A 12819-nucleotide genomic window follows, 5' to 3' on the forward strand; every position below is an offset into this window, starting at 1 on the left:
CCTGCTGGGACAGGGGCCTCACGACTTTGTCTTTCTCAGGCATGCACCCTAGCTCGGCGGAATGCTGAGGTGTTTCTCAAGTACATCCACAGGAACAACGTCAGCATGCCCAGTGTCGCCAGCCACACTCGGGGACCCGAGCAACAAGTGAAAGGTCAGTGAGAGACTTGCACAGCCACCGGTCACTTCAGCGAATGCCCCTCCCTGAAATATACCATGTACCCAGTTTTCACACAGTCTCAAATTTCCTGCTGCTTCTCCTTGGAAATGAAAATGTATGATGTGGGATGGTGTGGGCAGTAATGATTCATGGTTAATTTTTAAACATGCTTCAAGATCTGGAAGGCAAAAACAAGGATAAAATTTCCCCAAGTATTTTCATTTATCTTAGAGTCTGGACAGCACTGCCTAGTGGAATTTTCTGAAATAATGGAAATTGCCTGTATCTACGCTGTGCAATACAGCAGCTATTGAGCGCTTGAAATGTGCCTAGTGCAACTGAGGAACTAAATTTTAACTTTTGCTTAATATTAAGTAATTTAAATGTAGATTACTGTATGTGGCTCCTAGTTAATATATTGAACAGAACAAGACTAGGGCGTCTTACAGCCTAGGAACAGAATGTGGACTGAGAATCCTAAGACCAAATGCTGATCCTGGATTTGTCACTGATTGATTAAGCCTTTTAAAGCTTTAGTTTCTTATTTAAAATGAGGGGAGCATCTAGACTCTTGCTACTCAAATTGTAGTTCCCAGACCAGCCACATTGACATCCCTGGGGGAGAGTGTAAGAAATATAGAATCTCAGGCCACACCCAAACCGACTGAGTCAGAAACTGCATTTTGGCACTTTGGGAGGTTGAGATGGGAGGATTGCTTGAGGCCAGGAGTTCAAGACCATCCTGGGCAACATAGTGAGACCCCGTCTCTACAAAAAGTTAAAAAATTTGCCTGGTATGGTGGCATGCCTATAGCTGTAGTTACTCAGGAGGCTGAGATGAAAGGATCGTTTGAGCCCAGGAGCTGGAGGCTGCAGTGAACCACATTTGCACCGTTGTACTCCAGCCTGGGCAATTAGAGTGACACGCTGTCTCAAATAAAAAAGAAAAAAAAAAGAGAAAAAAAGCACAAAGAACCTGCATGTTGGCAAGAACTGCCCAATTCTACCAACCAGGTGATTTATGTGTTCATAAAATTTAGGTAAGTGCTATTCTACATCATCTTTAATATCTCTCTGAATTCTAGAAAGTCTATGATAATAAATACATAACTTTTTAAAATTACCTATTATCTGACCATGTGAAACTTAAATCATTATCTGTGGAATTATTCTGACCATGCAGAAATTAGCCTTTGAGTGAGTGAAGAGTTTAACAAATGTCATCTTGCCAAGGCACAGAAATATAACTCTGGAGCCCGAGGCTAGGGAGGGAACCCAAGCTGACTTGGAGTGAGGAGGGATATGGGCTTGGAGACACCATGGGCAGGGTAGGATGCGTGGTCTGCTTAAGAAAGGCTTCCCTCTTTGCTCAGATTGCTCAAGAGTTGGAGAGAACAGAGGCCACTGGACAGAATTAAATCTAGGAATCAAAGTTCCCTACAGAGAGGAGGGAGCAGAGTTTCTCTTCCAAATGTGCTAATCTATTTGTGGTCAGGGGACCTGTGGGGAGCTGGTATTATGTCACTTCTTCTGGCACATTTGAAAGCATCTGTTCTGGCTTCCAAATGTAGATGGGAGATTGGGTGAGGCCAGCTGCCTACTGAGAGACCACATATCCCACCTACATCTCTGCGTGCTGAAGAGTAACAGGCACCCAGAGACAGTGAGAAATGCCTACATCTTCTTGGAGGCAAGACCAGGTTGTTGCCCATGTGAAAGCTTTCAAGAAGAGGGGGGAAAATAATCCTGAAACACTTTATGATTTCTGCCTGATCTGGGTTGATTCTCTTAGCCACACCGTAGAGGGAGCTTCAGTGAGCAAAACTCTGGCTAGGGAACATAAAGACTAAAAGAAATGGGTTTCTACTTCTTCCTTCCCCAATTGAAGCTTCCACCTGAGGGACCTACAATCCCTTATATATCAGTTTCCTTTTCACTTACTACCTAGACTCAACACCAGTGCCACATAGTTTTGGCTTTTTTATGCTGCTGGTTGTTATATGGCTGCATAACAAACAAAAAATTCAATGATATCCACTGTAAGCATATGTTGTTCAAGTGGCTGTGCATTGGCTGGGGAGCAGCATCTCAGCTGGGCTCAGCAGTGTGGTTGTGCTTCAGACTGCAAGTCTGGCTAGCTTGGCTCCTTCACTCCAGGTAAGGTCTTGTTTGCTCCACGTGTATTCATTCTGGGACCTGGGTTGAAGGGGCAGCAGTTACCCAGGAGAAGTTCCTATAGTGGTGATAGCAGAGGTACAAGGAGCAAAGTCAAGTCTACAAGTACGTTTCAAGGCCCTGCTTCTGTTTTATCTGTTAACAACTCATTTGCCAGAGCAAGTTATGTGGCCAAGCTATGTGGCCAACATCAGTTGGGGAGTGAGAAACTGTACTTGCCTCTTTGGGAAGGAATGAAAGTTACATGATAAAGGCTTAGATACAGGGAAGGGTGAATAATTGGACCCATAAAAGGTTGGGCACACTGGCTCACACCTGTAATCCTAGCACTTTGGGAGACCGAGACAGAGGCAGGAGGATCACTTGAGCTCAGGAGTTTGAGACCAGCCTGGGCAACATAGTGAGACCCTGGTCTCTACCAAAAAAAAAAGTTTACAAATTGGCTGGATGTGGTGGCATGTGCCTATAGTCTCAGCTACTCAGGTGGCTGAGGTGGGAGGATCACTTGAGCCTGGGAGGTTGACGCTGCAGTGAGCTATGACTGCACTCCATCTTGGGTGACAGAGCCAGACCCTGTCTCAAAAAAAAAAAAAAAAAAGCACTTAGCCTAAAAGATGAAAAACACATCCTATCCTCAGAAAGCTATACTTGGCTGGGGAGGTGAGAATGAAGGGGTATGAAAAGTACATAAAATCAACAAAAACTTCTCAGTGCAAGCACTATACTTCAGGCTGTGCCATCTTCAAAAAGCACAGAAACTTGTACTTTATAGTCCCAGTAATGTGAGAGACCAAGGTGACTAACAACTCAGGCTCTGAAGTCAGATCTGGCCTGAATCTGAACTCTGCCCTTTCCTATCTGAACAACCCTGAGCTAGTTACCCTCCCTACGCTTTCTCAAAAGCTTTCTCTAAACCTCAGTTTTCTCATCTGTATAATGGAGATAATAATGGTGCATGCATTGTGGGGTATTATGAAAATGAGTGTCTTCCACATACTGAGTATGTGATAAATATTATTCACATGGTTATTATTATATATTTTGTTAATATCTAATATGGCAACAGGAAGCAGGAGGAAGACATAAAATAAATTTTATTGCTTCCAGCATAACATACTATTTAAAACACTTAAGACATCTATCCACGTACCCAGCTACTCCTGAAACAACAGAAAACTTAGGGAAATAGCATGGACTGAATACCTAACCATGGCCCACTTGCTGTGCTATATGCCTTGTGTAGACACTCTCATTTAACATCACTTTTAGCTTTTCCTATGATCACATCCAAAACAACATGGGCCCAGAGACAACATGAAGACATAATTCCAACACAGCGTCCCTGTGCCCACTATTTAGAAGTGTTTAAATCGAGGCTATGCCGTTAAAGTGCTGTGTGCACAACCTCTTGTGCAGGTCCAAGAACATGGTTCATGATGTGGGTTGTCAAGCCAGTGACACCAGCCCTCATTGCACTATAAATCTCCTGCCTCTCTTCTAATGAGTCCTTAAGAATGACTGAGATTCCTGTCAAGGTCCACCCATGCTCATTGGACTCTTGGGGCCAATTGAATTAGTTGCTTCCTAAGATTTCTTAGAACCAAGGACTAATTTTGCTATAAAGAGAATCGGGGTCATTTGTAAGTCACTGGTGTTATATTCTTGCCACCTTAGTTGATGGAACTCTCATCAATGGGCTCTCCCCCTAGACTCCTCGACCTTGCTCCTTTCTAGGAAATCCTTTCTGTATCCAGCTTTTGCTCCCTTTCTTCTGATGCTGGATTAGTCTCGCGGGGATGCTTGAAATTACAGTCATGGTCACCTGGCACCTGCCATGGGGCTGAAGGGGTTGGTTGGATTGTGCCCATCATATGTATCTCCTCTGCCCACAGCCATCCTGAGTGAGCTCCTGCAGAGGGAGAATCGCGTGCTGCATTTCTGGACCTTGAAGAAGCGGCGGTTAGACCAGTGCCAGCAATATGTGGTGTTCGAGCGCAGCGCTAAGCAGGTTGTCCAAAGCTTTCCCTGGCTCTATCTCAGTTCTGGGGAGCATACAGAGGCCCAATACCAAGGGTTAGTCCAGAAGAGGGCCACAGCAGCAAATTGGGGATGGGAGTGGGGAATAAAGAGGAAAGAAAGCAGGGTGTCACTTGTCAGCAATTCAGCATTTACCAAGCTCTCTGTTTTGAGTTTGGTAACAGGAGATATGAGGAAATGCTAGGTCACCCACTATGCCCCTAATTCATGGATGATATTGGGCCTGGCCTAGAAGAGTCCCCGGTCTACTGGGGGAGACCCTCTCTTTGCTGGTAAGTGTTCCAAATCAGGGGAGGGCTCACTCATAAAAAACAACTCAAGAGCTACATACCAATCAAATTGTGTCAGTGTTTCCTGGGTCCATTAAGTTGTCCCAACAATAACCTTCATTGTAATATGGCATGTCTTCTACTGACAGCTGCCTTTTGGGGGACTGGATGGGTTGTTTCCTCCCATAGGCGCTTGACTGGATCCAAGAAACAGGTGAATTTTACCTCTCAACACATACCTCCACTGGAGAGACCACAGAGGAGACTCAGGAACTGCTGAAAGAATATGGGGAATTCAGGGTGCCTGCCAAGGTAGGAAACATCTCAGACCCTTCCCCAAATCCACCCAGAACTCTCCATTCTGGCCAATTTCACATTATGGAAGCAAAGACAGCTTCTGTAAGCAAAAATACCTGGCTGCAGTGGCAAGGGGGAAAGTATGTAAATGTCCTAAAGGATTGTCTCTAGAAACCTGAATACCCAAAGAATTGCAGCTGCTGGGTAGAGCAGCTGTATGCAGGAAGTCAACTGCTATATACTGTGCTTCCAGATACTCATCTTCATGCTCCAGGTTCTGGAATCTGCTATATTCTTTCAGACCAAATCAGGGAAAAGGGTGTATTCATGTAAAAATGTTGCCTGTGCATGTGAACACTGCACATATCCACATATTCTTGCAATTTGAGTGGCTTGGGAAGTTCACCTTATTAGAAGGGCCAGTGACTATATGGTTACACAAAACAGGTGAATTTCTCCTTTTCTGAGCTATTTCCATCTGGCCTCAAACCTGCTCATGAGCTAGGCTGGGTCTCTGGGGAGCAAAATGTGCAAGGATGTACATACCAATTCATACCAAGATTGTGGGGAATGCCATAATAGAAGGAAACCTGATTTTCATCTGTTTTCACAGCCAGGATTTGATCTGAGGATACTTGGGTTTGAATGAAAATCTGATCTGTCTCAAGTTCCTCTTTGTAGTGTCCTCATCTCTCACACGGGGCTCCTTGCCACATAGGAGCCATTTTTGGCATCACTTCCACACATAGCAGACGCTCTTCCCAGGTTGAGAGATGCTCTTGTTGGGGTCAAGGTGGGAAACATCCTATCCAGAGATCCCTCTGACACTATAAGGGATGTTCCTCTGGTTTGGTGTGACAAAATTAGGCCCTTAGCCTCATTCCTGAGCTGATATTTCAGAAGTGGTTATCCACTCTATGAATCTTTTCCTATGATCTCTCAACTTTGGGGAGCATCTCCCTGCATCCTTGTGAGCTTTGGGCCTTTTTGCCTAATGCGAAAAGCTGTGAGCACAGATAAGAGACTCATTTCAGTACCAGCAAAAGCAAACAGCACAAAGAAGGTGGCAGATGCACAGACCCCTGTTCAAATCCAAATTAAAATGGCTTGTGAATTAACAAGTTTGGCTCTATCCACCGTTCTCCAAATAGGGTCGATAATGAGCCATTAACAGGATGAATAGTATGAGATCCATTGGTGTTCCTATCTGCATAGGGTGGATCACAGCAGATACCCAGAACTTCATAGGATCAAAATCTTTCCATAATCAAAGTGGAAATGTGAAGAATTATTCGGTCAATCTTATTCATCCTACCTTTGTAACCGTCTTCACATATTTCTCCTCTTTTTCATTCACATAGCTACTACCCTAAGCTGTAGTAGCTTCCTAAAGGGATTGCATGCCTTTGGCCTTTCCTTCCTTCCTTCCAATCCACCCTGCCCTTCATTGCTGTTTATCTTTAAAATGCTACTTTGGTCACATAACCACCCAGATCAAGAACTTTATGATTTTCCAATGCCTTTAGGATAATGCTCCACAACTCTACAGCTGTGCCACCCTACCTCCCCGGCTTTATCTTCAATTATTATTTTATGCAGAGTTTATGCTTCAGCGGAATGGATGTATTCTCTTACCCTCTGAGAGATACATCTTATACTTTTTTGTCTATGTGCCTTTTTCATACATTTCTCTGCCTGGAATACACTTCCCTTCCCTCTAGTTTTTGCTTTTTAAGAGGACCCCCCCCCCACCCTTTCCACTCTAGAGCCTCCTCCTCTATGATCCTTCCCACATACCAGGATATGATCCAGTTCATCCCTGCACTACAGCCCTTGTCTGTATAACCCTTCACCTGGGCCGGGCACGGTGGCTCACGCCTGTAATCCCAGCACTTTGGGAGGCCAAGGCGGGTGGATCATGAGGTCAGGAGATCAAGACCATCCTGGCTAACACGGAAACCCCATCTCTACTAAAAATACAAAAAATTAGCTGGGTGTGGTGACGGGCGCCTGTAGTCCCAACTACTCAGGAGGCTGAGGCAGGAGAATGGCGTGAACCCTGGAGGCAGATCTTGTAGTTAGTCGAGATCAGGCCACTGCACTCCAGCCTGGGCGACAGAGTTGGAGTGCAGTGTTTTGGACTCCATCTCAAACAAACAAACAAGCCCTTCACCTGGCACAGACCATCTGGAGAGATGGTAATCTATGTAATCTATCCAGTAATCTATGCAATGTTATCTCCTATATAAGCCAACAGGATACTTAGAGACGAGAACCACACTATTCATCCTGAGTTCCGTAGGTTACCTGACTACATTTTACACATTCAAAGGGGGCTACAACCATTCAGGAACATAAGGAAAAAAGGAAGTTTGAGTAGATTCAGCCCTTCTTGTTTATATTTAATATGAATCTTCTACTTTGGCTGTCTTTGTTCTCTGTCCCTCCCGATGTAACTATCATGTTCCAAATCTCAGGGTTATTCATATTAGAATATCTACAGGATAACAAACCCAGCTGAGGAGCTTCTGATTAGAGACAGCAGCCTCCTGCCCCACCCTAGTCCCACTTTCCAGAGGTAAACCTCTTCTAATCAGCTGTCTTTGATTATAATCTTTATAACCAATAAAATGAATTTGAAATGGAAACCAAATTGACCTTTAGCCACAAGAGAATACATACGGTGGCCCTTATGGTTGAATAGGGCAGCGGAGTACATTAGATTTAATAATATTCTGGTCCAAAGGAGCAGACCAAGTAGAAGAAACATTGGATATAGAAAGATACTTTCTATGTAAAAGCTCACAAATGTAAGAATAAAAATGAAATAAAAAGAGTTTGAATGAGGAAAAAAGGAAAACATAATTCTCATGGTGTGTTATGCCTATAGACAGTCCACTAAAAGAATAGAAATGGTATTTTTCCATTATGGGTTTCAAAATGTATAAGGAGTCAGGGCACACAGTGATTGGAAAGCTTAGTCATGACATTTGGAAGAACTCCATTTCTTCTAAAAGCAAAACTTTTTAAAGATGATTTTGTTTTTCATTTTTTACAAATTCCATGGTTTTTACTGTATTCACAAGGTTGTGCAAACATTGCCACTGTTTAGTTCCAGAACGTTTTCATTACCCTAGAAAGAAACCCTATGCCCATTAGCAGTCACTCTGCATTCCTTACTCTCCTTAACCCGTGGCAACTACTCATCTGCTTTCAGTCTCTATGGGTTTGCCTGTTTGGGCATTTCATATAAATGGAATCGTATAATATGAGATCTTCTGTGACTGGCTTACTTCCCCTACCCTAATGCTTTCAGGATTCATCCATGCTATTAGTATGTATCAATCCTTTTTTCCTATTTATTGCTAAATAGCATGCCATTTCATTGATATACCACTTTTTGTTTACTATTCATCAGTTGATGGACATTTGGGTTGTTTCCAGCTTTTGGCTGTTATGAATAATGCTGCTAGAAACCTTTATATTCAAGTTTTGGTGTGAACATATGTTTCAGTTCCCTTATGTGCATACCTGGGAGTGGAATGGCTGGGTTATATGGAGTTCTACTATGTTTAACTTTTTGAGGAACTGCTAAACTGTTTTTCAAAGTAGCTATACCATTTTATACTCTCACCAGCAATTTGTGAGGGTTCTGATTTCTCCGCATCCTCATCAACACTTGTTATTGTGTCTTTTTATATAGCCATCCTAGAGGGTGTGGAGTGGTATTCATTGTGGGTTTTGATTTGCATTTGCCAATGGCTAATAATGTTAAGAAAATACTTTTTTAAGCTGATAATTTCATCTCTGAAAATGAAGGAATCCATGAGATAAACTGGACTTAATTCATCTTGACAAAAGAAAATTAAGCAGTAATGAAAGCAACTGGAGCCTTAGCTGAACTAAATTATGTTTTCCTGAGATTCAGATAGCAAAGAAAGAGAACACTGGGGTTGTCAGATGGTACTTTAGACTGAGAGAGGTAGAGTCTAAACAGTTCAGATAAAAGATAGGCATGCTTCTATTTCTGAGACTCTTTTTTTTTTTAGATGGAGTTTCACTTTAGTCACCCAGGCTGGAGTACAGTGATGTGATCTCAGCTCACTGCAACCTCCACCTCCTGGGTTCAAGTGATTCTCCTGCCTCAGCATCCCAAGTAGCTGAGATTACAGGTGCTTGCCACCAGGTCTGGCTAACTTTTGTATTTTCAGTAGAGACAGGGTTTCACCATGTTGGCCAGGCTGGTCTTGAACTCCTGACCTCAGGTGATTCACCTGCCTTTGCCTCCCAAAGTGCTGGGATTACAGACGTGAACCATTGTGCCTGGTCTTTCTGAGACTCTCAAGTGGAATATAGTTCACATGTGATGGAAAGTTTTGAAAATTTTGGTTCTTTTATGTATACTAACAACCCTCTGCTGAATGAATCCGAAGATGTATTTCAAGAAAACTATTCACCTGCACAAGGACCTCAGTAAATTTGTGTCTACAAAAAAATTGATAAGGAATATCAATATTCCTTATTATTATCTAATTATAAGGAATATCAATAATGAAAGGCAAATATGGAAGATTATAAGATTACTATCAAGAAGGCAAAATCTTAAAGTCTTGTAAAATGTGCTGAAGTCAAAAGGGCTTTAAAAAAATTTATTCAGAGTGAGGCTCACTGATTAGAGGAAGACGATAACCAAAGAAAAAAAGAAAGGAAAGGAGGAAAAGAGAGAGTGGGGAGGGAGAGAGAGAAAAAAATAGAATTACTGAACCCCTCTTTTGAACCCCTGTCTTTTCCAGCAGGTAACTAGAATTCAAAGTGGAAAGGCAAAACATAAATTAGGTGACACATGAAGCCCAAGTGAGCTCTCAGGTCTAGATTTCCAGGCCCAGATGAATTATGGTACCCAAAGTTTCCCTTTTAGCCACAAGATCATGTCCATACTTCCGAACCTTTCATTCAAGAACTGCTGAGTCTGACCCCCATTTTATTAGTTTATATAAGTTACTGTCTTTGGAGGAAAGATTTGAGTTTCAAATGGGCATAGGTTGAACGAGAAAGATACTGTATGGCTGTGTGTGGAAATAACGAAGATAGAAGCGATGTGTCTGAACCTCCCAGAAATCCAGAAAAAGCTCAGTGACTCAGCCCCATGGGAAGAACAAGAAATGTGGCGCAGTGTCACCTCTGGAGATGAAAACTGGAATGTTACCCGAGACCAAGGGTGTCTCAAGCAGCCACATCATCTGGTCATCGTCTGAGAGCAGAGGACCAGAATCTGTGTAATGTTCTACCATTTCTGTACCACAGCTTCGCCTTTTTCTTCTTCCTCTCTGCTTTCTGTGATTTCACTTCTACTCTGCAGCCAATCATCCAGATCCCTGTCTGTGCAGTTTAAATCCTCAGGGAAACAACCTCAATTGACACGGCATATTTCCAGTCCCCTATTTAGACACAGCTTTTAGGCCAGGACACCTCAGAAGTCACTGGCTGACTCTTGATTGGCTGCCCTCATAAGAAAAGTTTTTACCTCTGATCTCAAAAGCTGTGACCAGGCATTTAGCAGGTCATGTGGTGCCACCACAATCACCAATGTATAAGAAACCATTTCAGAATACTCCCAGTGGGGACTGTGGCCATGGTTGGTATCTTAGTGCACTTATCCAATTCATGGGCCAAATTTATCATCTACTTCCTCCCAATAAAAATCTTCAACTCCTGTTGGTCTAGCTTTACTCACCTCCAAACACAAGATTTGCTCATTCATTCATTCAGTCAACATTGATGGTATGCCTACTATTTTCTAGACACTGGAGATATACAAATGAAAGAGATGTAATACTTACCTTTTAGGGTTCATGGTCTAATGAAGGAGACATATATGCTAATTACATGTGATATATGCTAAAATACAAGCATGTATGTGATACTGTGGGAACACTGGGAAGGGCATTGCCCACTTGTTTTTTGGGGAGGACAGGAGAGGAAAAAGGGCATTGCATCGAGAGTGGGGGTGAGTAAGAATCACTTGTCCCAGCAGGAAGGGCATGCGACATTCAACATGGCTGCAGTGTAGGGAATGGAGAGCAGTGGAAACAGGGCTGCTGCGAAGGTAGGTGGAGCCACATGGGGAAGGGCGTGTCTACACTTCCCTCCACCTACTTCCTAAGGATGCATCTAAAGTCATTTTACTGTCTCTTTGCTCCTCTAGTCCCCACACATACCTAGAATACTCTTGGTCACAAACCATTTGCTTTGCTGACTCTGAATCACAGTTTGGATGCTTTAGGATATAATTTTCTCTGATAGAGCTGCCCTAGTATGGCTACTGCCACCAGCTGGCTGTAAAACCCTTTCTCGTAGGTGTAGTCACTTTACCAAGAGCAGAGAATATGTATTTCCAAGACTTTTCCATTTAAAAAAAAAAAAAGGTCTCTGTTTTAAGTAAATAGAAAACCAAAGAAAACTCTTTTCAGGAAAAATAAAAATAAAAAATACCCTACATGAAATAAGGTGAAAGTCCTCAGAATGCTTAGACACTGGAGATATATAAATGAATAAGATAATTAAAAAGAGGGATTCAGTAATTCTAGTTTAGATAGAATTGAGTAGATTCTATTTTGAATAGAATCTGCTAATTCTGTCTTAACCAATTCCCCCCGTTATTGCTCTGCCTTTTCATGGCTGAGGAGATGTTTCTGCTATCCTCACACCCACCTCCTCTCCTTCACACCAAAGCTCTTGCCCTTTATCTTCCAATACCAGCACCAGCCTACTGTCCTGAGATAGGAGAGGCTCCATGTGCTGAGTGAGCTACTGGAGAGCTGGATCCCTGGTCCTTGGTCCCTGGCCATGCGTGCAGCAGGCAGAGCACTCTCAATGCGCCTCTCTGACACCCTCTTTCTCCGGCATTTTTTGGGAGGGTTGGTCTCTCATGGGAGGGGCTGTAGATGGGCCTGGAAGGAACAGGAGGGGTGAGGATAGTAGAATAAAGAAAGAAGGGCTCTGTTGTTTTTTCTACTGTTGCTCCAGTTCTGCCTCAGTTTCCCTGTTACCTAGATTGTAGCATGGTTTAAACCTTGGACCTACTTTCCTCTAGTCCAAAAGATAATTTTCCTTCTTAGAATACTATTTAAATGTTCTTTCCCTTCCCTGAGCAATTTTAGAGTTTGAAAATCCAAACTTAAGATTAAAAAAATGGGCAGCAGTCCACTTGTTGGGTGTCTCTCTCATTCCCATGACTTACCCAGCTTAAGTGCTGCCTCTCCATGAGACCTCCGCTACCCATGCCTGTCCACCTTCATTTTCCCCTTTTAAAATTCCTATAATATTAACTCTACATTCTCCCATTTTGACATTCAATTACATAATGCTCTGAGTTATTTAACTACTCTGTGTGAAATGAAGATTTTTTTTTCTTTCGTTTGACCCCCAAGCCCGGCCCTATAGCTCTTTACACAGTACTATGGACCAAGTAGGTATTGAACAAACTCTTGCTAAAAATGAAATTAACCCAGTAAACATCTGAGTTCCACTTTACCTAGTCCTGTAATAGATGATGGCTTCATTAACCTCTTTCTCCTGCTGTCTAATGGAAACTAAAGACAAGATTCTGGTGGTGACAGGGACAGAGTTAACTCTTAAATCTGCTCATTGTATTTATTTAGATCCTGGCATGTGCCAACTTACATGAGGTTTAGAGCTGGTACAGTAGAGGGGGGAACTAGGAACTAAAGGGCAGAGACAAATAGGCTCGTTTGCTTACTGCTAGTATGAAGTTGGACCAGCCCTAAGCCTCTCTAAGCCTCAGATTTTTTTCATCTGTGGTTCAAAGAGACCTGCATCACTTCCCTCCACCTGCTTCCTAAGGATGCATCTGAACTCAAA

The 12819-nt window shown here is 42.8% G+C and overlaps 1 protein-coding gene across 9 annotated transcripts in view; it reads left to right on the forward strand.

The window, feature by feature from the left end:
- KALRN (kalirin RhoGEF kinase) overlaps positions 1 to 12819 on the forward strand; it is a 638197-nt gene that overhangs the window by 358836 nt on the left and 266542 nt on the right. For all 9 annotated transcript variants that reach the window (XM_025374819.1, XM_025374820.1, XM_025374821.1 and 6 more), the window contains 3 exons: positions 40 to 154; positions 4228 to 4343; positions 4831 to 4953. In XM_025374819.1, coding sequence (XP_025230604.1) covers positions 40 to 154; positions 4228 to 4343; positions 4831 to 4953 — 354 coding nt within the window. The remainder of the gene's footprint in view (positions 1 to 39; positions 155 to 4227; positions 4344 to 4830; positions 4954 to 12819) is intronic.

This window comes from Theropithecus gelada, chromosome 2, assembly GCF_003255815.1.
Source record: "Theropithecus gelada isolate Dixy chromosome 2, Tgel_1.0, whole genome shotgun sequence".
NCBI lineage: Eukaryota > Metazoa > Chordata > Mammalia > Primates > Cercopithecidae > Theropithecus > Theropithecus gelada.